General features: G+C 42.1%; 1 protein-coding gene across 4 annotated transcripts; it reads right to left on the reverse strand.

Moving 5' to 3' along the window:
• Positions 1–1747: 1747 nt before the first annotated feature.
• LOC118393290 (T-box transcription factor TBX5-like) lies at positions 1748–25944 on the reverse strand. Of its 4 annotated transcripts, XM_052461599.1 has the most exons (10): positions 25793–25938; positions 23696–23808; positions 22079–22248; positions 21180–21274; positions 14301–14420; positions 11731–11878; positions 11061–11213; positions 8068–8159; positions 3517–3743; positions 1748–3177 (listed from the first exon to the last, which is right to left on the reverse strand). In XM_052461599.1, the coding sequence occupies exons 3-10, from the start codon at positions 22211–22213 to the stop codon at positions 2615–2617; spliced, it is 1533 nt and encodes a 510-aa protein (XP_052317559.1). In that variant the 5' UTR covers positions 22214–22248; positions 23696–23808; positions 25793–25938; the 3' UTR covers positions 1748–2614. The 4 variants fall into 4 exon arrangements, with proteins under 4 accessions (XP_052317559.1, XP_052317560.1, XP_052317558.1 ...); XM_052461600.1 differs by lacking the exon at positions 23696–23808 and having other exon boundaries at positions 25793–25944; XM_052461598.1 differs by lacking the exon at positions 25793–25938 and having other exon boundaries at positions 23696–24121.
• Between the last annotated feature and the right edge of the window lie 895 nt (positions 25945–26839).

Genomic DNA, 26839 nt, shown 5'->3' on the forward strand with positions numbered 1-26839 from the left:
TACGGTAGTGTACTGAACATTCCTCTAGGAGCTTGTGGTAGGGTGATTCATCTCCACTGTGTTTGTTTAACAGATGGATCAGGGGCCTCTCCACTCCCCCGCTCCTCCTTTCAGCACTCTCTAACACAGGAGAGGAAGGGTTAAGGAGGTACGGACCTTCAAAGGAGCTGTGTGCTTAACCCCGACCCCAGAGAGAGAAAGAGAGAGAGGGAGAAAGAGGGAGAGAGAGACACAGAGAGTAAGAGTGTGTTTACATTTTGGCTGTGGCAAAGTCTTGCAGAGAAAGCTGGGGAAAGTCAAGCTGACACACACGCAAGTGCGCATGCACGCACGTACGTACACGTTTCTCCCCCATGCACTGTGTGTGTCTGAGTGTCTTTGTGTGTGCTGTAACGGTCTCATCCTTTCCATGCACTGTGTGTGTCTGAGTGTCTTTGTGTGTGCTGTAACGGTCTCATCCTTTCCATGAGGTGTGGGCAGGTGTGAGGAGTCCTTAACCCCACTGAGGAGCAGAAACACGACACCTTAATGAGAATCACTTCAGGAGGCAAGAGAGAGGGACAAGAGAGTGAGATGGAGGACCACCAACAGTCCTCATGGTGATGCCCGCTCCTGCCCAGTCATCCCCACTCCTCTCTGGGCAGCAGGTCATCTGTGTGAGGGGGTACAGCTGGAGGAGAATGGAGAGGCCAAACAAACTGTCAGATAAGAGAAAACACACACACACAGCTGCACTCGAACTAGACTACTCTGTTTAACTTCCTTTATCAACACAGCTCAGCTCAATGTTCTTTAACCTGCACTGTAGGAGTTACTCCCTCCTCAGCCTTAGTGTGTGTGTGTGTGTGTGTGTGTGTGTGTGTGTGTGTGTGTGTGTGTGTGTGTGTGTGTGTGTGTGTGTGTGTGTGTGTGTGTGTGTGTGTGTGTGTGTGTGTGTGTGTGTGTGTGTGTGTGTGTGTGTGTGTGTGTGTGTGTGTGATGCATGTCTCTTCAGAAAGAACATAAACATGTCAGCAGATTGAGTAATTTGAAATTCTCTTCAAATGTATTTAAGTTCTGTAAATACATTTGTATATATACACACACACACATCAGAACAGAAAAAGTAACAAGCCATTTATTACAACCATGATAAATATTGTATTCAAAAGGAAATGACGGGAGGCAGAAAAGCAAAAAAATTAAAACTTCAATGGGAAACAAACAACTTGAACAATTCAACCAACACTGTAATTTCACCATCTTACAACAAAACCAGCCAAAATATCAAGGCCAATAAATACTATAAACAACAACAACACAATAAAGTACAAACACTTCTCAAATGATCACAGGACGTCTCTTTTTAAAGTATTGCTTTCACACACACACACACACACACACACACACACACACACACACACACACACACACACACACACACACACACACACACACACACACACACACACACACACACACACACACACACACACACACACACACACACACACACACACAAACCGCTCTCTGCACATACAGTGCTTACGTACTGATCCTCTGTGAACCAATATGAACTCTTCCTGTGTTAGTGTAAAACACCAGGCCATCACCTGGTTCCAACTAATGCACCCGCTGACTCTCAAGGAAAATAAAACAATATCTAGACAAGAACAATAATCATATGATGTCTAAATATGTTTTAAAATGTGACTATACACAACCTTCTGTGACTATATGACTCCCTTCTACTGGCTTGAAAGGGGGGTAGAAACCCAGACAGAGAGAGAGGGGCAGAGAGAGACAGAAATGTAGTGTTGATCGAGTGTTTATTGGTCAGTTCGGGGTAAAGGACAGTGTTGATTGATAGGTCAGTTTAGAGAAACGGAAAGTGTTAATTGGTCAGTTCAGAGAGTTTTGTTTGGTCAGTTCAGGGGTAAAGGAGAGGCCAGCAGTGACAGCTGCATGATGATGAGATGTGCATATACCCAAAATGCAATGGGAGTGTGTACAGGTCTTCTGCCATGCGGCAGCCTCTAAACAAGTTCTCTGTGTTTGTCAGTGTGTGTGCAGGTCTTCCTCCCTGCAGCCTGGTGTAAACTAACAGTTTATCTCTCTTCTGCTCTGCCTGTGGCCTCCGCAGCCCCTCTCAGCCGACATTAACTCACAGCAGCCCTGAGCTGAGCTGACACACAGATTAGAAATATGGTTTTGTCTGTTGGATCACAGGGATTTCGGTGGGTCACAAACCAACTGGGAACCACGGCCATAGAGAGACAGTCTCACATCTTCAGGTGACAGGGTGACAGGGTGACAGACAGGTCACATACTGTATTAAAAACAGTCTCAGGAATGCAGCTTGGAACGTTTTAGTTGATGGCATCATCTTTCTTCCTGTCCCTCTGGTTTGAATGCTTATCCACCAAGTTCCTCTAACATCAGTTCCTTCCAGAGAGGTCCCAGTCAGAGGAGGATGGACTTAAACATAACACACAGACCATCTAACGTTCCACCCATGGCACAGGGAAACACACAACTGGACAATTAAATATCTTCACACATAAAATGAGAACACCTCACATAAACATAACCCCAAGCCACCAATCAGAGTCTTTCCCCTACACCTGTGGTCCAATCAGGTGGCCTCGCTCCATTCGGAGACCCCTCCACTGACATGTGTGTGAAGGGTGTGGTACTGAGGAGGAGATGGGGAGGAGGGGTAGCGGTGGTACTCTGTGAGGGGTGGGCTGGGGTGTTGGGGTGTCTGGTGTGGTCCGGAGCTCTGGGTCTGGCCGTGCGAGAGAGAGTCCCCCAGAGGATGAGAGCCTTGGTGGGCTATGGAGCTCAGCTGAGCGTTCCGGGGACTGGAGGAGTAGGGCTGGTGGGGGAAGGTTGTGTAGGGGTCAGTAGGGGTCATGGGGGCCATGGGTGGAGTCAATGGGCAGCTGTAGGACCAGGATGTACAGCTGAGGTTGTCCAGTCTGGGCTCTGAGCCAGCAAACATACACGCCTGCCGCTGCCCCGCCTCTGACCTGTATGGGGAGTCAGAGAGACCAGGGGGAGGGGGGTGGACGGAGGGAGGGAGAGGGGGATGAGGGTAAGCAGACGGCTGATAGTAAGACTCGTCGTTGCTGGGAGAACTGACGATGTAGGGCTTCCTGTACTGGTGATTCTCTGCTGTAGGACAGCTATCATCCGCTGTGTGGAGAGAGAGGGGGGGTGTAAGATTGAGTAACACACTATAAAGGGGACTGGTCTTCCACTAACAATGACATAGAAACAAATCACTTCAGAGACTAAGGGGCAATACAAACTGCTCCAGAGACTAGGGGGCAATACAAACTGCTCCAGAGACTAAGGGGCAATACAAACTGCTCCAGAGACTAGGGGGCAATACAAACTGCTCCAGAGACTAGGGGCAATACAAACTGCTCCAGAGACTAGGGGGCAATACAAACTGCTCCAGAGACTAGGGGGCAATACAAACTGCTCCAGTGTTTACAGTGACAGTAATCGTACAAATGCAGCGCAGCGTACCTTTTCTCTTGTTGCAGTGGTACACCTGCATGTGTTCCTGTGTGTCTGGTTGGGGGAGGGTGTAGGGGGCTGGAGGGGGGATGAGGAGGTCCTGGGTGGTGCTGCTCACCCCATTCTCACAGGAATAGGGGTGCAAACCCAACCCCCTCGCCTCCCCCCCAAACGGACTCCCACTAGGACACACCCTCTGACGCACTGAGCTACGAGGAACCACCGGATACTCCTTACTGAGAGAGAGAGAGGGCGAGAGAGAGAGACAGAGAGAGCAAGAGAGAGAGGGCGAGAGAGAGAGACAGAGAGAGCAAGAGAGAGAGGGCGAGAGAGAGAGACAGAGAGAGCAAGAGAGAGAGAGAGAGAGAGAGAGAGAGAGAGAGAGAGAGAGAGAGGGCGAGAGAGCAAGAGAGAGAGGGCGAGAGAGAAAGAGAGAGAGACAGAGAGAGCAAGAGAGAGAGAGAGAGAGAGCAAGAGAGAGAGGGCGAGAGAGAGAGCAAGAGAGAGAGACAGAGAGAGCAAGAGAGAGAGGGCGAGAGAGAGAGCAAGAGAGAGAGACAGAGAGAGCAAGAGAGAGAGGGCGAGAGAGAGAGCAAGAGAGAGCAAGAGTGAGAGAGCAAGAGAGAGAGGGCGAGAGAGAGAGACAGAGAGAGAGACAGAGAGAGGGCGAGAGAGAGAGCAAGAGAGAGAGACAGAGAGAGCAAGAGAGAGAGGGCGAGAGAGAGAGACAGAGAGAGCAAGAGAGAGAGGGCGAGAGAGAGAGAGACAGAGAGAGCAAGAGAGAGAGAGAGAGAGAGAGAGAGAGAGAGAGAGAGAGAGAGAGAGAGAGAGAGAGAGAGAGAGAGAGAGAGAGAGAGAGAGAGAGGGCGAGAGAGCAAGAGAGAGAGCAAGAGAGAGCAAGAGAGAGAGACAGAGAGAGCAAGAGAGAGAGGGCGAGAGAGAGAGCAAGAGAGAGAGACAGAGAGAGCAAGAGAGAGAGAGGGGCGAGAGAGAGAGCAAGAGAGAGAGACAGAGAGAGCAAGAGAGAGAGCAAGAGAGAGAGCAAGAGAGAGAGACAGAGAGAGCAAGAGTGAGAGACAGAGAGAGAGACAGAGAGAGAGACAGAGAGAGAGACAGAGAGAGGGCGAGAGAGAGAGCAAGAGAGAGAGACAGAGAGAGCAAGAGAGAGAGGGCGAGAGAGAGAGCAAGAGAGAGAGAGAGACAGAGAGAGCAAGAGAGAGAGAGCAAGAGAGAGAGACAGAGAGAGCAAGAGAGAGAGGGTGAGAGAGAGAGCAAGAGAGAGAGACAGAGAGAGCAAGAGAGAGAGGGCGAGAGAGAGAGCAAGAGAGAGAGACAGAGAGAGCAAGAGAGAGAGGGCGAGAGAGAGAGAGCAAGAGAGAGAGACAGAGAGAGACAGAGAGAGAGACAGAGAGAGGGCGAGAGAGAGAGCAAGAGAGAGAGACAGAGAGAGCAAGAGAGAGAGGGCGAGAGAGAGAGCAAGAGAGAGAGACAGAGAGAGCAAGAGAGAGAGAGCAAGAGAGAGAGACAGAGAGAGCAAGAGAGAGAGGGCGAGAGAGAGAGCAAGAGAGAGAGACAGAGAGAGCAAGAGAGAGAGGGCGAGAGAGAGAGCAAGAGAGAGAGACAGAGAGAGCAAGAGAGAGAGGGCGAGAGAGAGAGCAGAGAGAGAGACAGAGAGAGCAAGAGAGAGAGGGCGAGAGAGAGAGCAAGAGAGAGAGACAGAGAGAGCAAGAGAGAGAGGGCGAGAGAGCAAGAGAGAGAGACAGAGAGAGGGGGGGGGGAGCAGAGATATATACTATTTGCAACATATATTCAAATCATCTTTTAGTCCAAGCACAGTAATGAGACAGCCTCCAGTATTAAGAAAACTAAACCACCACCCACTGGGCACACACTGGTTAAATTAACCTTCAATGTAATTTATCAATGTATTATGACGTGGAATCAATGTGGACAATACATTAGATTTGAAAAAAGTCATCAACCAGTATTGTTTTTATCTCATTTCAACCAGCATTATAAAAATTGAAATTAGGGAAAAACTTCAACTTAAATATATTGACATAACCTGACTAACAGGTTGTTACATCAATCTAATTTCAACATAATCATCAGAAATATGTATACATTTAAATTGCCTTTGACCTCGTTTCAATGATAGTAAAATGGTATGTTTCAATAAACATCATTGTTTCAACGGTTAAAGCTATCAACCTAAATAAAGAGGTATATTGAAATAAAATGTGAAGTCACAGTCCAGTGATTTCTGTCTGAACAGTGACTCTTTAAATGGTATATGAGGGGTAATGCACTTGATAACAAGTCTACCATGCAGATGCCTACCTCTATGTACCCTGCTTAGCTTTGGAAACAAGCTGTGCTTGTTTCAGATGAGCTATTATTTCAACACATTCAGACATTAATCAGCTTCCGTAGTCATTTCCGTAGACTACCTAAATAACATTGAATAGTTGAAGGTAACTCCTCTAACCTTTCTTACGCAATCTGTATGTGAAAGTAAATTCGAGTGAGGTTGCGTTGATGTAGGCTACATTGACATCTGATTTGCCCAACAAAGGACACCATCATTTCTACATGTAGGTAGGTATACTATCATTTATCCATGGTTGATTGGATCTTTGAAAGTTTAGAAGTAGTTATCATTAGCCCACGTGGATGCCAAATTCATAATATTAATAATACACTTTTATTGATGTACCATCTGTTAGTCAGGTTAAGTCAATGTATTTAAGTTGAAGTTTTACCCTAATTTCAATGTTTATAATGCTGGTTGAAATTAGATGTTAACAGTGCTGGTTGATTACTTTTTTCCAATCCAATGTATTTTCCACATTGATTCCACGTCATAATACATTGACAAATTACGTTGGAACTACGTTGATTCAACGAGTGTGTGCCCAGTGAGCAGATATATGAATATATTTTAGGCAAACAGTCTAATTAACGTAGATTTGAAAATATTGTCTAAGCTGCTTGCTAAAATATTACACAATAATTTACTTCCACCCGTTCTTCAATATCCTGTATATTTCCATATTTGTGATTCAAAAACCTCAATTACACACTCAGTATTCCTTTCTTTTTGTAGTCTCCCTCCCAGTTTACACACTCAGTATTCCTTTCTTTTTGTAGTCTCCCTCCCAGTTTACACACTCAGTATTCCTTTCTTTTTGTAGTCTCCCTCCCAGTTTACACACTCAGTATTCCTTTCTTTTGTAGTCTCCCTCCCAGTTTACACACTCAGTATTCCTTTCTTTTTGTATTCTCCCTCCCAGTTTACACACTCAGTATTCCTTTCTTTTTGTAGTCTCCCTCCCAGTTTACACACTCAGTATTCCTTTCTTTTTGTAGTCTCCCTCCCAGTTTACACACTCAGTATTCCTTTCTTTTTGTATTCTCCCTCCCAGTTTACACACTCAGTATTCCTTTCTTTTTGTAGTCTCCCTCCCAGTTTACACACTCAGTATTCCTTTCTTTTGTATTCTCCTCCCAGTTTACACACTCAGTATTCCTTTCTTTTTGTAGTCTCCCTCCCAGTTTACACACTCAGTATTCCTTTCTTTTTGTAGTCTCCCTCCCAGTTTACACACTCAGTATTCCTTTCTTTTTGTATTCTCCCTCCCAGTTTACACACTCAGTATTCCTTTCTTTTTGTAGTCTCCTCCCAGTTTACACACTCAGTATTCCTTTCTTTTGTAGTCTCCCTCCCAGTTTACACACTCAGTATTCCTTTCTTTTTGTAGTCTCCTCCCAGTTTACACACTCAGTATTACTTTCTTTTTGTAGTCTCCTCCCAGTTTACACACTCAGTATTCCTTTGTTTTTATAGTCTCCCTCCCAGTTTACACACTCAGTATTCCTTTCTTTTGTAGTCTCCCTCCCAGTTTACACACTCAGTATTCCTTTCTTTTTGTAGTCTCCTCCCAGTTTACACACTCAGTATTCCTTTCTTTTTGTAGTCTCCCTCCCAGTTTGATCATTATTTTTCTATTAAAGATTTGCATGTTATGATAGAATTTTACTCTCTCCCTCTCTTGAACACTGGCCTCTCGGTGACCTCAGTGGTATGTAGGGGACACACACACACACACACACACACACACACACACACACACACACACACACACACACACACACACACACACACACAGTGCTGAAAGATAAAATGCTACTCTAAAAATAAACTCTCATCCGCATGCCACTCCAGATACTCTCCCTCATCTCTCTCTCTGCTCTCATCGTCTCTCTAACACCCCAGTCCATTCCCTCTCTTCTTTTCACCTCCCTCAGTCTTCACCTAGAGCAGTACAGTGACTCCCCAGTCCTCCCTCCTCATCCCCTCTCCTCCCCTCCTCATCCCCTCTCCTCCCCTCCTCTTCCCTTCTCCTAAGTTTACAGTCGATTTCTGAGAGGACACTTACTCAAACCGCCTCACACAATATGCACAAAATAGACTGTCCTTTTCAGAGAGAGAGAGCGAGAAGGAGAGAGGGAGAGAGAGCGAAAGAGAGAAAGAGAGAGAGGGAGAGAATCTGTACTCACCCCTGTATCTTAGCCATGCGGTGCAGCTCCATGTCATCACTGCCTCTGAAGCCCTTAGCGAATGGGTTGTTCTCTATCTTCAGCTGGGTGATCTGACAGGGACACAACACACTGCCTTAGATCACCAAACACCCTGCCCAGCCCTTTGTGTTACTGTGCTGATCCATGAGACACTAAATGTTGAATCTAGACCTGAACAGTTGCTCGAATCTGGGATTCTGGAACACAACATGGAAATTCCACAGACACTAACCATGTACTGAAAGTATTCATTTTGAACCAGCAGAATCGCAGTGTAAACTGTTTCCCTAAACAGTTGGCAGGTCTAGAGATGGAATCCGCATTAGGAGAAACAGCGCCGCTGTTGGCCCACAGCACCTTTGTTATTGTTTCATGGACAAAACAGAGGTGAGGGGAAAAGAACTAAACAAAGTTAGTTGTTTGCTGTAATTCCTTTGTTGTTGTAATATCCCAAATGAACGTAGCAGTTTCACCAAGGACTCCAGCTTTAAAGTCCTTAAGTGAAATATAGTTGTTCTAGGAACATTTAGTTGTTCTAGGAGCATTTGGGGTGAAAAATAGGTATTTTCATTGACAATGACACGGTGGGAAACTTGCCGTTGGTTTGTGTTTTTCTTGTTAGACGTGGTGATGTGTTTATCACAGTGCAATTTGTGGTCAGGAATTCAATTTGCATTCAATAGTTTAGAATTTTGTATTGCACAAAATTTGAACTTGTATTTCATGTGTTTCAGTGTGTGTTTCAGTGTGTGTGTGTGTGTGTGTGTGTGTGTGTGGACAGAGAGAGAGAGAAACTACAGGTAACTGCCAAAATATAGTGCATTCGGAAAGTATTTGGACCCCTTCACTTTTTCCACATTCTGTTACTTTACAGCCTTATTCTAAAATGGATGAAGTAAAACAATGTCCTCATTAACCAACACACAATACCCCATAAGGACAAAGCAAAAACACGTTTAAAAAAAACAGAAATACCTTATTTACATAAGTATTTATACAAGTATTCAGAGCCTTTGCTATAAGACTTGAAATTGAGCTCAGGTGCATCCTGTTTCCACTGATCATCATTGAGATGTTTCTACAACTTGATTGGAGTCCACCTGTGGTAAATTCAATTGATTGGACAGGATTTGGAAAGGCACATGCCTGTCTATATAACGGTCACACAGTTGACAGTGCATGTCAGAGCAAAATCCAAGCTATGAGGTCAAAGGAATTGTCCGTAGAACTCAGAGACAGGATTGTGTCAAGGCACAGATCTGGGGAAGGGTACCAAAACATTTCTGCAGCATTGAAGCCACTCCTCAATAAAAGGCACATGACAGCCCACTTGGAGTTTGCCTAAAGGCACCTAAAGAACAAGATTCTCCGGTCTGATGAAACCAAGATTGAACTCTTTGGCCTGAATGCCAAGTGTCACGTCTGGAGGAAACCTGGCACCATCCCTATGGTGAAGCATGGTGGTGGCAGCATCATGCTGTGGAGATGTTTTTCTGCGGCATGGACTAGGAAACTAGTCAGGATCGAGGGAAAGATGAACGGAGCAAAGTACATAGAGATCCTTGATGAACACCTGCTCCAGACCGTTCAGGACCTCAGACTGGGGTGAAGGTTCACCTTCTAACAGGACAACGACCCTAAGCACACAGCCAAGACAACGCAGGAGTGACTCCGGGACAAGTCTCTGAATGTCCTTGTGTCCCAGCCAGAGTCCAGACTTGAACCTCATCAAACATCTCTGGAAAGACCTGAAAATATCTGTGCAGCGACGCTCCCCATCCAACCTGACAGAGCTTGAGAGGATCTGCAGAGAAGAATGGGAGAAACTCCCCAAATACATGTGTGCCAAGCTTGTAGCGTCATACTCAAGAAGCCGTCAGTGTGTAATCATTGCCAAATGTGCTTCAACAAAGTACAAAGTAAAGGGTCTGAATACTTATGTAAATGTGATATTTCCGTTTTTTAATTTGTAATAAATTTGCCAAAAAAATATAAAACCTCTTTTTGCTTTGTCATTTTGGGGTATTGTGTGTAGATTGATGAGATATATTTTTTTTAATTCATTTTAGAATAAGGTTGTAACGGAACAAAATGTGAATAAAAGTGAAGGGGTCTAAATACTTTCCGAATGCACTGTGAAGGAAACACCAACATAAACTGCCTCAATAGGGCGTTGGGCCACCACGAGCCGCCAGAACAGCTTCAATGCATCTTGCTGAAGATTCTACAAGTGTCTGGAATTCTATTGGAAGGATGCAACACCTTTCTTTAATGAGCAATTCTATCATTTGGTGTTTTGTTGATGGTGGTGGAAAGCGCTGTCTCCATAAACAGCCATAAGTGTTCAATTTGGTTGAGATCTGGTGACTGAGACACACATACACACACCATTTAAACCCCCTATGCTCCTTTGAGACCCCTCTTTCAAAGTCACTGAGATCTCTTCTTCCAGCCATGGTAGCCAAAATAACAGGCAACTGGGCATATTGATACATGACTCTAAGCATAATGGGATGTTAATTGCGTAATTCACTCAGGACCCACACCTGTGTGAAAGCATCTGCTTTCAATATACTTCGTATCTCTCATTTACTCAAGTGTTTCCTTTATTTTGGCAGTTACCTGTATGTGTGTGAGAGTGATTTCACTATGGCGCTGGAACAATAACATATATGATCAAAGGAAAGGAACAGGTCAGAGCTGCCCTGTGATGCGTAAACACTGGGATGTAATCAAACTGGACATGTTGAGTTGAGAACAGTGATCGCGGGGGAAAATGCACTGATTCACATGGCTAACACAAATCTATATACCCATAAGATAACTCTGGCCTGTACAACAGGACCTGGACAATTTAACTGTATCTATGCAAAAATAATCCAGAAATATCTGATCAAATAAGATGAACAAAAATGTGACTTCAATTTTTTTATTTTTTTTATCATTATTTTGTGTGTTCAGTGTTTTGGTACCTTGTGGTTCTGGTATGATGTCACGGCGATGAAGGCGGTCTCTGAGAACACGTGCGTGCAGAAGGCAGTGTTCTTGGAACCAAACCTGTTGTATTCGTCTGCTTTGACGATATGGAGGCGGGGCTGGTATTTATGCATGGAGTTTAATATGATCTGCAATAAAACAAAAACAAATACATTAAACCAATGCTCTAACTCAATCCCACTTGTAGAAGGATATATTCAATAGGCCAATCCATAAATGTGCCCTTGTGTCTGGGCGCATGCTATGCTGAAGCTAAATAGTTTATTTCCAAATGTGTGTCTTTATGTACCAATGCACTGTGCATATGTTTGTCGTGTCAGTGATTTTGTTCCCTCTCTGGTAGCCATGCTCCGTGTGTAATAGTAAAGTATTAACAGATAATAGGCCTAGCAGAAAGCAGATAATAGTGTGTGTGTGCGCGTGCGTGTGCGTTCATCGAGAGCCCTAATCCTAATTGGTGTGACGGTCCCACCAGGCATGGATGAGCTAATGACCCTTAACGTACCTAACATCATTATTGAGGTTACCACTGTTCTAACAGAACCACAGCAGACAGCAGCACTATCCCTTCACACACACACACACACACACACACACACACACACACACACACACACACACAGGGTAGAGAGGTTGAGGACTAACGTGTCCGAAGGGGTCCAGATGGTTGTTGGTGAGTTTGAGTTTCTGGAAGGAGACAAGCTGACGTGTCCAGTGGCTTCCGGTGGCCGGAGAGTCAGGATGGACGTACAACCTCCCTGGCATGGCCGGCTCCGCCTTCCCCGTCACAGACCTGACACACACATACACACAAAATTCACACATTGACAACTCAACCAAATATCAATCACAATTGGATGCTAATGTGAGAGTCAGTTGGCCCTGGTCTGACCCAGCCCTGTCCTTTTACCTGGCCCTCGTACTGTGTGTCTCGCTCTCTCTCTCTCACACACACACACACACACACACACACACACACACACACACACACACACACACACACACACACACACACACACACACACACACACACACTAACCTGGCCATGCTATTTACTGTGTTCGTCGTGCTGTCACAGGAGAGACATAGATCTGACATGCCATGTTGCGCCGCTGGCTGTATCTATTATTATTACTAGACCAACATCCTCCTCACACTTCAACTGCTTTTATTACAAAGAGACACCGCTGGCCCCTGTCTGTTACATCAGGATATGTTCATACCAATACAGGTGTTAATCAGAGCAATGAGGTACAAGCAAATTCCATGCATGTGAACATGTTTCCAAAAACTATTGCCCATGTAGGAAAAATATAAACGCAACATGTAGTGTTGGTCCCATGTTTCATGAGCTGAAAGATTCCAGAAATGTTCCATAAGCACAAAAAGCTTATTTCTCTCATTTTGTGCAGAAATTTGTTTACATCCCTGTTATTGAGTATTTCTCCTTTGCCAAGATAAACCATCCACCTGACAGGTGTGGCATATCAAAAAGCTGATTAAACAGTATAATCCTTACACAGGTGCACCTTGTGCTGGGGACAATAAAATGGCACTATAAAATGTGCAGTTTTGTCATACAACACAATGCCACATATGTCTCAAGTTTTGAGGAAGCGTGTAATTGGCATGCTGACTGCAGGAATGTCTACCAGAGCTGTTGCCAGATAATTTAATGTTAACTTCTCTACCATAAGCCGCCTCCAACGTCATTTTTGAGAATATGGCAGTACGTCCAACAGCCTCACAACCGCATATCATGTGTAACCACTCCACCCCAGGACCCCCACATTCGGCTTCTTCACCTGTGGGATTGTCTGAGACCAGCCACCCGGACAGCTGAAGAAACTGAGGAGGATTTCTGTCTGTAATAAAGCCCTTTTGTGGGGAAAAACATATTCCGATTGGCTGGACCTGGCTCCCCAGTGGGTGGGGCTATGCCCTCCCAGGCCCACCCTTGGCTGCACCACTGCCCATATGAAATCCATAGATTAGGGCCAAATTAATTAATTGACTGATTTCCTTATATGAACTGTAACTCAGTAAAATCATTGAAATTGTTGCATGTTTATATTTATGTTCAGTATATTTAAAACATGCTAAATGTTCTGTTTTGTTTTATAGTATTCCAGGCAAATCAGAAAGTAAACCAAATTGAACCAATTGAAAAGCGTTGACGACAATTGGAATTTCAGTGTACTTCCTGAATTGACTGGAATTTCAGTGTACTTCCTGAATTGACTGGAATTTCAGTGTACTTCCTGAATTGACTGGAATTTAATTGAATTGATCCCAACCTTGCCACTTTAATGACAATAGCCTATGCCGTGTTGTGCTTGTTATTGTCATGTGTATGACTCCTTAAGTTGGAATCTGTCAGAGAAGAATGTCCTCCAACAGGCAACAACTGGACCGAGCTGGCAAACATGTTCGCTGAAGTTATTCCACTTCTGTCAAATATGGCAGGGAAATGACAGAGCACCGCTGATATTTACAAACAAATAATCTACCCATGCATAACAACATTCACATTAGGCATTAACATAGTCCCTTGTCTAAACATATGACTGAAAATGGAGCGCCCATCGTCTGTTGTATCAGATGAATGACGTGTCCTTAAGGGTGCCAAGGGGCTCCATCATGTGACCAGGGAGAGGAGACATACGCAGCACGAGAGGGTTTATGCCGCATTCAAGTCATGTTAGAAACCTGGGACCTCCTAGTTAAAATGAGCGTAAATTATTAGCATAGAAATTCATATTGGTTGTATCTGATACTTCCCAGGAGGGAAACTCGGGTAAGATCTTTCTACAACGAGTAGTTGGAAATGCAAGTTGGAAATGTCTGAGTTTATGAGTATCCCACATCTGCCTTGCAGCCTGGTGCTGACCTCAGTGAAACCTAGCCTTTAATCTGCCCGCCACATGAACCCATGGTACTGAGACTGAACCCGGCAGTCAGGGGCAGGAGGTGTGATGCGCGGGCAGCAGGCTTACACAGGAAACTAGGCCACAGAGCACAGGGCACTGAGAGGGACCGTGACGTCACGGCAGCGGGTAAGCAGGCCGAAACATCCACATCCCTGCTCTGTGTTATGTTTCTCTCTCTATAATGCTGTTCAAATATATACTGTTTTTTATATTTCTTTTTAGCAGCTCAAAACACACAACATAGGCTATTTAAATATACAAAGTTTTGATATATAGCTAGCTTACCATTTATTATCTGCAAACTTGTAGCGGTGGTCATCCGCTGGCACGATATCCATGAGGAGGATGTACTTGGCTTTAGGGTTGAGGCCCGTAACCTTCACCTTGTAGCAGGGGAACATCCGCCTGGCGAGACAGCAACACCACAGACAGTCGGGATCATGGCAATATCAGTAGCCTATCACTGAGGCATAGCAGCCATTGCTGCAGTTGTGAGCAAAACCCGAAACGAAATGAGAAACATCGAAACAATTTATGGAGTGGCTGCGGTTCCAGATTTTCTGGAGGCCCAATTTGTTCTGGCTAAAGATACTGAGATTTCTGCCCTCCTAAAAAAAGATGTAGCTGCTGCCCACTGCTCTGTTGCCGCTTCCCCCTCCTTAAATCGGCGATGAACGACTGTCTGGTGTAGCCTACAAACTTCATGTTGTACACAAAGGATATGGTCGACATGTTCTCTCTATTGAATTCCATGCCTCAGTAGGATAATTAAGCATAAACATGATTTCATGTTCTTTTTTCCGGAGAGGAGTTAAGCAACATGCAGCTATTTACATGTTGAACACAAAAGACATGATCAACATGTTCGTACAAACCCAAGTGGGGAGTTGCATGCAGCTATCTAGGCAGCATATCAAACACAAGCAAGACACAGTCATAGTCCAATTAGCGTTTTAAAGTTATTTTCAATCATCATCGTAAACATTGGCTAAGCAGGAAGCAGACAGGCAGTCAAAGTAGCAGTGTTTTTTTCAGCAACTCTGGCTAGTGGCTTCCGTATGACAACTACAAAGATTAGCCTCCATCATCACACAACATGCAAATGGTTTTTTCTCCAATGCAATGTGTAGGGACTGCGTCCCTCTTGTGCAAGTGCAATATCCAATACAACAGACAGATATGGCTGTAGGCAGTCTTCATAAATCACTGCAGAGTTTTTATTTAAACTGTTCAGAAGTATGAGGCAGATACATAGCCCGCTGGGCACACCATGTCACTTCAATGTGGAAATGTGGGTAATATTTGGTTGAGGTGTTGATCAATGAGATTTCAACCTTTATTCACCCACTCAAAAAGACAGACAGAAGTTTGTTGAATTGCCAACGTGTCATCACTATGCTTTCAACACTTCTGAAATCACAGCCAAATTCCAATGGAAAAACAATGTCAGATGTTTGGTTTAGTGATCATCTACATGTGTTATCGCTGCTATCTTGATCATGCACGCTTTCTAAGATGACATAAAAATACATGTATAGTTACGTTAGGCTAAGCTCAAAATGTGACCATTTTAAGATAGAAAAAATACTGTTACTTTAGTTTCTAAAATAGTTTTAGCTTTAGGCTATTGACAACACAACCAAATATTAATATTTAAAGGATATTGAATGCTTGGATAGTTTCATCTGAGCCACAGCCTTAATCCTATTCTTTAAAGTTTATTTTTGGTTTAGTCGGAGATGTGAATCCAAACTTCAGGATCATTTGTTAACAAGTTAAAAGGCTATTTATTGCATTACAAAAGTGATATTGAATTGTGTTTTGTTGTCAATGCAACTAAATATCAACATTTGTATCTTTTGTGCCACTGATTTAGACTGGTATTAATTCCAGTATTGTCTACAAATTATTCATTGATCAATTGGATTCACATCTCCATCTCAACAAAGAATCAAAGTTAAAGAACATGACTAAATCAAATCTAACTTTATTTAAAGTGTATTTCAAATTTGATTGGATTTAGTACTATTGTTTAACTTAGATTTTTGTTTGAGATGCAGAAGTGGATCCAACATATCAATGAATAATTTGTAGACAAACTGGAATTAGTCAGTGGCACAGATGGAACTATCCAAGCAGAAGATACATCTCCTTCAAATGTTGATACTTGGTTACGTTGGCACAATTCAATATCCAGATAGTCTACAAATTGATATAGACGTCTTCACCTCAACCAAAAATCTATGTTAAATAATAGGACTAAATCTAATCAAACATTAAATGCACTTGAAATAAAGTTTGATTTAGTCCTATTCTTTTGCCTTGATTTTTGATTAAGATAGAGACTTGAATCCAATGATTAATTTGAAGATTACATTTCAAATCAACCAAAGCTTGAAACCCTAGGCCTATACCGTGCCTATACCGTGCCTATACCGTGCCTATACCGTGCCTATACCGTGCCCATACCGTGCCTATACCGTGCCTATACCGTGCCTATACCGTGCCTATACCGTGCCTATACCGTGCCCATACCGTGCCCATACCGTGCCCATACCGTGCCTATACCGTGCCTATACCGTGCCTATACCGTGCCTATACCGTGCCTATACAGTGCCTATACCGTGCCTATACAGTGCCTATACTGTGCCTATACAGGGCCTATACCGTGCCTATACTGTGCCTATACAGTGCCTATACAGTGCCTATACCGTGCCTATACAGTGCCTATACAGTGCCTATACCGTGCCTATACCGTGCCTATACCGTGCCTATACAGTGCCTATACCGTGCCTATACCGTGCCTATACCGTGCCTATACCGTGCCTATACAGTGCCTATACAGTGCCTATACCGTGCCTATACAGTGCCTATACTGTGCCTATACTGTGCCTATACAGTGCCTATACCGTGCCTATACAGTGCCTATACTGTGCCTATACCGTGCCTATACAGTGCCTATACCGTGCCTATACCGTGCCTATACAGTGCCTATACCGTGCCTATACCGTGCCTATACCGTGCCTATACAGTGCCTATACTGTGCCTATACCGTGCCTATACCGTGCCTATACCGTGCCTATACAGTGCCTATACTGTGCCTATACAGTGCCTATACTGTGCCTATACTGTGCCTATACCGTGCCTATACAGTGCCTATACAGTGCCTATACCGTGCCTATACAGTGCCTATACAGTGCCTATACAGTGCCTATACCGTGCCTATACAGTGCCTATACCGTGCCTATACAGTGCCTATACCGTGCCTATACTGTGCCTATACCGTGCCTATACAGTGCCTATACCGTGCCTATACCGTGCCTATACCGTGCCTATACAGTGCCTATACCGTGCCTATACCGTGCCTATACAGTGCCTATACCGTGCCTATACAGTGCCTATACTGTGCCTATACAGTGCCTATACCGTGCCTATACAGTGCCTATACTGTGCCTATACCGTGCCTATACAGTGCCTATACCGTGCCTATACAGTGCCTATACCGTGCCTATACCGAGCCTATACCGTGCCTATACAGTGCCTATACCGTGCCTATACAGTGCCTATACCGTGCCTATACAGTGCCTATACCGTGCCTATACCGTGCCTATACAGTGCCTATACCGTGCCTATACAGTGCCTATACAGTGCCTATACCGTGCCTATACAGTGCCTATACTGTGCCTATACTGTGCCTATACAGTGCCTATACCGTGCCTATACAGTGCCTATACTGTGCCTATACCGTGCCTTATTCACACCCATTTACTTATTCCACATTTGGTTGTGTTACAGCCTGTATTTAAAATGAATGAACCTTTCTTTAGATGTTATGTCACTGATCTACACACAATACCCCATAAGGTCATAGTGGAATTACGTGTTTAGACATTTTTACAAATAAATAAAATGAACAGCTGAAATGTCTTGAGTCAATACGTATGTAACAGTATAGCTTCCGTCCCTCTCCTCGCCCCTACCTGGGTTCGAACCAGGAACCCTTTGCACACATCAACAGCTGCCTACCACGAAGCATCGTTACCCTTCACTCTAGCCTATTGTTTTTTTTCTGATGGCGGATATACAGTGAGCTCCAAAAGGGACAAAAAGTACTGGGACAAATTAACTTATATGTATGTGTATTAAAGTAGTCATGCCTCTGTAACTTTCTAACTCATCAATATTCACAATTAATTCAGGATTATCAGTCATCATGGTAGCATCCACATTAATGTAGAAGTATTTTTAATCACATTCTTATTTACAATAAAAGTGAGTAAAAAATGACACAACACATTATTTACTGTTAATTTCTATTGGGCACAAAATAATCTGAAACACAACCAAAGCAAACAGCAAATGTATCCAACAAGTTTGTAGAGTCACAGGCTTGATGGAATCATTGCGTGCAAGGAATATGGGACTAAATATTATACTTTTGACTACCTTAATACACATAAGTGAATTTGTCCCAATACTTTTGGTCCCCTAAAATTGGGCGACTATGTACAAAAAGTGCTGTACTTTCTGAATGGTTCACCCGATATGGATGAACATTTCCTCAAATTAAAGCTGACAGTCTACACTTTAACCTCGTCGTCATCATATCATTTCAAATCCAAAGTGCTAGAGCACAGAGCCAAAACAACAAAGATTTGTCACAGTCCTCATACACAGCATATTGGCCAACTATGATTTTTCAGTGTAAACATGTTCCTGTTGATTCAGGAGTTAAACTCACTCTGTAGGAGTGAAATGAACCCTAAGTGGTGTAAAATAACCCCCAGCGTTGGTGTTAATAACCAGAGTTGTTTTGTACAGTGTGAAGAGTAAAACAGTCCCACCAAAACCCCGCTTATCATTTCATATCTCCAAGCATGCTCTACTGCAGGTAGATTTTTTAAAGATTATTTTTAATATCTGTGTTTTTGCTTTTGGTTTTGATTGATTTATTAATCTTATGCTACACAAAGATAAATAACATACAATCAATTAGTTAGATGTATTGTACCTGTTACTGAAATGGTTGTTCCAGTTTAAATGGTTTAGGTAGTCTTCTTCTCAACTTTCCTAAACCTGAAAGTCATTCTGAATGCAGGTTGCAGGTGATAAAAAAATTCCAGCTGTTGAATATCCTAACTCTGACTGGATTCCAATAGGAATTACACATCACTTTGCAAGCCAGCATAATGTGACTTGCAGGCCTGATGTGGCCTGTAAACCAGCAGTATCCTAACGCCACTGTGTACAGGTAAGCCATCATAGTAAGGCCTTATGATATATGTATTGTATTGTCATAGAGTTTAATTTGAATGATCACATATGACTAGGTACTCACTTGGTGAATGCCACAGGCCTTTAAAATGAAATAATGAAACAACCATGTCTCTGTCACTAACAAATACAGTCATGGGTGGAAACTCTACAATTCACTCAAAGAAAAGGCACCCGGGAAATATGCAAATTAGGCGTTTACACCATAGTGTTAAAACAACACCTAAAAAGTATCTACTGTAACACTAGAGGTGTTCATTTCTAACACTGAGAAAGTTTAACAGCATCAGCACTAAGCAAAGTGAGTCCAGTTTACTCTAAATGAAGTGTTTTACACTGTAGGTGTTGCATATGACTCTACAGTAGAGCTATGCAAACACCACAACCAAGTTCATTTGAACACTTTAAGATTTCAATTGGGAACAATGTAACAGAGTTAAATCTTTAACGCTTTCAAACGTGTTATTTTAACACTAGTTCAGTGGGACTCATATGTTCACTGAAATTAGTGTACATTTAACACTTTCAGAGTTAAATGTATTCCATTGATATTGCTGTATACTTTTGGAGCTCACTGTAAATTGAAGCTCCAAAGCTGTTTCAAAGGTACATATTCAACATATTTTAAACATGGTTTGTCTATGTGTTGAAGATATAACGTTGTTTCAAAGGTACATATTCAACATATTTTAAACAGGGTTTGTCTATGTGTTGAAGATATAACGTTGTTTCAAAGGTACATATTCAACATATTTTAAACAGGGTTTGTCTATGTGTTGAAGATATAACGTTGTTTCAAAGGTACATATTCAACATATTTTAAACAGGGTTTGTCTATGTGTTGAAGATATAACGTTGTTTCAAAGGTACAAATTCAACATATTTTAAACAGGGTTTGTCTATGTGTTGAAGATATAACGTTGTTTCAAAGGTACATATTCAACATATTTTAAACAGGGTTTGTCTATGTGTTGAAGATATAACGTTGTTTCAAAGGTACATATTCAACATATTTTAAACAGGGTTTGTCTATGTGTTGAAGATATAACGTTGTTTCAAAGGTACATATTCAACATATTTTAAACAGGGTTTGTCTATGTGTTGAAGATATAACGTTGTTTCAAAGGTACATATTCAACATATTTTAAACAGGGTTTGTCTATGTGTTGAAGATATAACTTTGTTTCAAAGGTACAAATTCAACATATTTCATACAAGTTTGTCTATGTTGAAAACTGGTTACAATGATGACATAATCCTGTGGTTGAAATGTCACCTTCCAAACAACAGTTGATTACTTTTTTTTCTCAAATCCTATTTCACGTAGATTCCACGTCACAATACATTGACAAGTTACTAGCTACGTTGATTCAACCAATCAGTTTGTGACAAGTGGGAGGATACATCATCATGGTTCGATCAGAAGAGGGTGAGTAAAGAGAGAAACGTGAAGGGGGGTGAAGTGTGAGCAGCAAGACAAAATGTGTGCGTAGAATAACACGTACAGGAGGTGATTTGGAGGCGTAGCTTTGAGAAAGAGGTTTCCCCAATCATTTATTAGGCTAATGAGAAAATTGTATTACTTGATAATGTGTACCCGGCCAATAGCCTATTTGTTATGGGCCTAATTATAAATACAAAACGTTATAAACAGTAGGCTTAATCACACAAATGTTACATGTTTAACAGGTCTAGGCCTAGTGGACACTTTTTTTCCCCCTAAATGTTCAGTTGTTAATTAACGGAAGCTCAAAAAACATATAGCCTAAGTAAGCCTAACGTAAAAAGAGAGAAAACCATATATACTCGTTTATAGGCTTAATTGTAGCCTATAATGGACACGAATGTTCATTCTCCTCTAATGCAAAAACACATAGAGCACGCATTTACCTTCCCGCTTTAGTGATAATCATCTCTGTTCCGACCTCATGGAACTTCTCCCACAGCTCGCGCTCGTGCAGGTAGACTTTTATTCCCTCCATCCCCTGAGAACAGAGAACAGATGAGATAAGATATATATATATACTAAATATTTCAACCAAAGTCCCGATCCCTCCTTGAAGGACGATCCTACCGATAGGCCTACATAAACTTAACTGAACATTGTAAAAACAGTTTAAAAAACAAACAAACGTAAGCCTTTACAGCCTGACCAATAACAATGTATTTTATCTTAATGAGACTGTTGAACTATTGGAACGGTTTGATTAAAATGACAATACGTTTGGCCATATATTCATATTAATAACAATAACTATTGTAAGCCTATTTATTAGATGCTGCATAGGCCTACACTGTTAAATATGCTACTGAAGGTTTCACATTTATAAGAAAAGCCCGATATTTTCACTAACTGAGTTTGACACAGATTTAACCAGAGAGTCAGTCAGTCAGTGTTGCTCTGGGCATGTTCTAGGTAACCAACCCACTGTTTAGAAACCAAATCTAGGTCATATTCAGCCCCGCGTTCCTAAAATTGGCTATTTGTTTCTGCTTTGAAATGAAATGCGCTATTTCGTCGACTTTAGTTTTTAAATTGGGGGAATAATCGTTTAAATTAGTGGCCTATATTATTCAGAGTATTTTCATTTGTTCTCTTCAATAGGCTATGGGTCTACTATAGACTATTAACTGAATTACATTATTTTCAACAATTACTTTCCCACTTCGCTTTAGAAGACAAAATCATGCATAAATCGTGATCACCCACAATTAAAAAAAATATACAAGTGCATCGTTTTCATGTTTTGAAAAATGTTACATTTACACACTCACAAACCGGAAGTTACCTGCTGTGTGCACGAGGTCTCCGGTGACGGTGGAGAGCTGGAGCTAGTGTGGTTCTCGGGTTGGTTCTCTTTCGGTGATTCGGTGTCTGTGTCCATGCGCTCTGTGATGGCGAACGGGTCCCCGCCGTTAGCCATCACACACTCTACAGTACCTGACACCAAGGGACACACTGACGGGATAGACACAACACACACACACACACACACTATTATCTGATAGGCCTAAAATACAGTATGTTAATACTTTATTATTAACCTATCAGGCCTGGGATAACAGAGCTGATAATAATTATTTGAATTCAATATAAACCTCAGTCTAATTTCACAGAAAATAGGACAAAATTCAAACAAAACTATATTACAAAATAAGCTGTGTTGTGCATTTGAAAACATATTGGGCCTAAAGAAATATGCTCACACATAAATGGTCTAGATAATCAAATGAAACAAATGAGAAAAAATAAGCATAATTAAAATATACATTTAAATAAACATTTAAATGTATATTTAGATAGTCAGTGAAATGTATATAATTCTAACTTAGATAGTCATCTGCAACATGTAGTCTTGTTAAATATCAGTAGGCTAAGGCTTTATCTATTATTAATCTATTATTTAAAATGTGTTTTGGCTAAATCACAGCGTGGGCACATTTAACAACGTGTAATAATAACAATAGTAATAATCATTATCATCATCATAATAATAGAATAACAGTCGTAATTAATAATAAGATAACAATAATAGGAATAGGCTTAGTGATCATAATATTGTATGTAGCATATCGTTACTAATAATGCGTAACAATATCCTACTAGTGATTAAATATGCTATTGGTAAGCTAATAGATAGACGGTTATATAAAGATGCTATTATTATAAGCTGTGAATGATCAGGGCCCACTGGTAAAACATAGTTTTGTTTTCTATAAATTATTGACAATAAAATTTACAATGACACTAAATCCAAACAGTGTTTCTAGACGAGCGAAGAGGGGTCCAGTTTGGCTTATTGTTGGTAAAATCCCGGACTGCACCTCACTGTACCAGACCTGGCCTCAAATACATGCGTATTTACAAGGCCTATTTGTTATTGAAATACTTATTTTCCCTGTATTTGAGTATTTTCAAATAATGTGGCCAAATTAGCTACTTATATTGGAATTATTTGAAAGTATTTGCAAGTAAATTCATGTAAATAGCCCGAAACTACACTATTTTGAAATAGGATACTTGTTTCCATTATTTCAAATACCACTTGAAGCAAACGGACCTTGGTTAAAATGCTATTTAAATATTTGTATTTGAAAATACACTTGTCTGTGTATTTGTGTATTTTCAAACACTTTCCAAGTGTTTCCAAAAACATTCCAATATTCAACTAGCCTACTTATATTTTCAAATAAAAATGATCCAAATACTTACTTCGAAATGTCTTTAGGCTATTTCAATTACTTTCAAAGAATTTGAACACAGGTCTGCACTCTACATTAACTCTGGACCCGAATATTGAAGACATAGAGACAGTCTAAAGCTAAGCCGTTGAGTCTAAACAACACCTCATCCAGCCGCACACATTCACTTAAACACTCCTCACACACTCTTCGGGTCTGTGTACCTCATGCGCTGTTCTGTTTCAGTCCTGGAGACCAGAGTTCCACGGGCATCCTGGTGTGTGTGTGTGTTTGTTAGATCAGGGTCCAGAGTCGCTGTGTCACCTAATCCGAAATTCTCCAAACAAGCAGACCCACAGAGTTCACCGAATTAAATAGAACACTCCGTCAGACCTCCGTCAGTAACGCATTATTATGGGGAATAATCACACTGGACGAAGGTTAGGCTATATACGTTTAGTATTTTAAAACTGGATTGTACCATGCATCTGAATGAATTTCCCTATGTCTGACTCTAACCGTTGACGGTTGCCGAAGCCAGCCTGGTCCACCAGAGACCCCCAGTCTTTTCCCGCATTCCCCACTCCTCTCCCTCTATCTCCATGCAGCAGTCTATCGTGTGCGGAGCTGGAGCTCGGTTTGACCCTCAAATCAGGAATTACCCATTTCAAGGCACCCCCTACGTTTTTCAGCCCCCACCCCCCATCATACCCTCGCGTCATAGCCAGTTACTGAAATCATGTAGGCCTATAAGATTGCTCTACCTCCCTCCCTCCCTCCCACACCCCACCCCCCTTTCGCTCAGACACAGAGAGCGCAGTGGCCTTGTCATTCATGCTAATAAAGATGCTATGAATCTGAGAGACAGACCGAGAGACGGAGAGAGAGACGGAGAGAGAGGAGAGAGAGGAGAGAGAGACGGAGAGAGAGGAGAGAGAGGAGAGAGAGATTAATTTATTTCCTGCATGGTCAGGGATTATTTTAAGAAAATGGAGGTCGGTTTATGAGGATTTGGTTTGATGTAAAGAGCATGAAGGTACTATTATCCCTATTTAAGAGGGGAGCAATTTCTGTAAATACATGCATGCATGATCTCAGGATATAAATACTATAATAAACTGTGTGGTTTGAACCCTGAATACTCATTGACTGGCAGCTGTGGTATCAGACCTACACCACTGAGATAACAAAATATGTGTTTTCCTGCTCTAATTACGTTGGTAACCAGTTTATAATAGCAATAAGCAATAAGCAATAAGGCACCTCGGGAGTTTGTGGTATATGGCCAATATTGCACGGCTAAGGGCTGTGTCCAGGCAGTCCGCTTTGCGTCGTGTGTAAAGAACAGCCCTTAAACGTGGTATAATGGCCATATACCACACCCCCTTGGGCCTTATTGCTTAATTATACTCTTTCCCTTTATTATATAATAGCTAGGATAACCTACATGTATATTAGCTCAAATGCTACCATCCTCCACACATCATTTCACTGCAGGGCGCTGCGTCTGTATTAAGAATCGAGATAATCAACCGGTCGCATCCATTACAGTGCAGCTCTTGAGCAGAGTCAACTGGAGTTGAAGGGGTCAGCATGAGGTAAACAGGCGCTCGTTTGAGCTCTGCTCTCTCCGTTAGGTGGAATATACTTGACTCTGACTTTAATAAAATAATCAATCCACGAGCACACACACACACACACACACACACACACACACACACACACACACACACACACACACACACACACACACACACACACACACACACACACACACACACACACACACACACACACACACACACACACACACACACACACTGAAATAGGATAGGCTTGCAGCAATACAGCCTATTACTTTAGTGTGAAATTATAGCCTGGACTCATTGGTGTAAGAAAATAGGCCAACATCGCGTAAACATAGCCTAATTATAACCTAATCTGATTTGCTTTTCACACATGTTCTTGGCTACGGCTCATAGGTTACCGATGATGAATCTGTAGCCTTGACATTCTGATTCGATAATGCTCTTGTTCCTCAAAACGGTCATTTGTCACAGCAATAAACTCGTTATTACAGGAGTGTCACCAGAATTTAGGCTTTTACGCATGCAGTGTCCCGAGTGCTCTAAATCGCAAGGTTTTCTTCAATCCAACAATTATTTCCTAAAGTGATAGCCTAGCATATGATTTTAGGCATATTAGTAAAAGGCCTGACACTATTTTTAAAAATAAAAAGACAAACACCTTTAGCCAGTCGATCATGCATGGTCTCCAAAACAGATCAGTAGTAGGTTATTTCAACAATTGTTGTATTTTACCGTGTTCGGATGGCAGTTCCGCGCTGGGACATTTACTGTATACTCGGTCTGTAGCGGAGGTCTAGTGTGTCAACAGTCCTCAATGGTCTCATATGAAGCAATCCATGCGTATGTGCTTCGGGGCATGCACATATGCCTAGAGCATGTGCTGTCGTGTAGTGGCATTGAGATTGTGGCTCTTGTGGAGTTGGCATTGATTTCCGTCGCTGCGTGCACCACACACGTCACTGCTCACATAACTGACCCCACTGTGAATAATCACAAAGATATAAAGTCAACATTAAGCCTACACTATACTGCCACCAGTATGTGGCATTTCAACTGCCAGAGAAATGAATGGAAATGACTGATGGACAAAGATCAACATTCTATTGATAACCGGGTGATGTGAGAGTGTTCTGCGAATATCAGACGACAACTGTTTCTAAACGTAATGTGCAGTGGAACTCAGGCCTCTGTCTCGCCCCTCTCTCCTCACGCCCTCTGACTTGTACGTGTTCTCTTTTATATTTGGGGCCTTGGGCCCTGAGAAAGAAAGAGACCCACTAACATCTACAATCCCAATCCTGCGCTGCGAATCAGAAACATCAGCCTCGGTGTGATATACAAAAATCTTGAAATATTTTGTGTATAATATTTTGAATTCCGTTAAACAATCGTTTCGAGATAGTTGGCCTACACTCACAGTATATTTATAGAATAGGCATTTTTCATGTTTGGTCAAGTGATGGTCGGTCGTCTTTTCTGGCTGCGGTTGCATGTGCAGTTGTGAACGGGTATGATTTGTATGATTCAGATGAAATAAAGTCTCATTCTTTCTCAGTACTTTCTAGACCGATGGTTTACATTCATAGCTATAATTGTAGGCCTCCATGTGTAATCACATTCTGATCTAATTTCGAACAAAAACATTCATTACGAACAGCAACTGTTTGTGAGAATATTTTTTGACAGGCTATAGTTTGACATGCGTGTTGGCTTGAGGGACGCGCATTTCCAATTCATCTTTTTAATAATGTGTTTTATAAAACAAATAAATGGCATAAT

The sequence above is a fragment of the Oncorhynchus keta genome, chromosome 14, assembly GCF_023373465.1.
Source record: "Oncorhynchus keta strain PuntledgeMale-10-30-2019 chromosome 14, Oket_V2, whole genome shotgun sequence".
Taxonomy (NCBI): domain Eukaryota; kingdom Metazoa; phylum Chordata; class Actinopteri; order Salmoniformes; family Salmonidae; genus Oncorhynchus; species Oncorhynchus keta.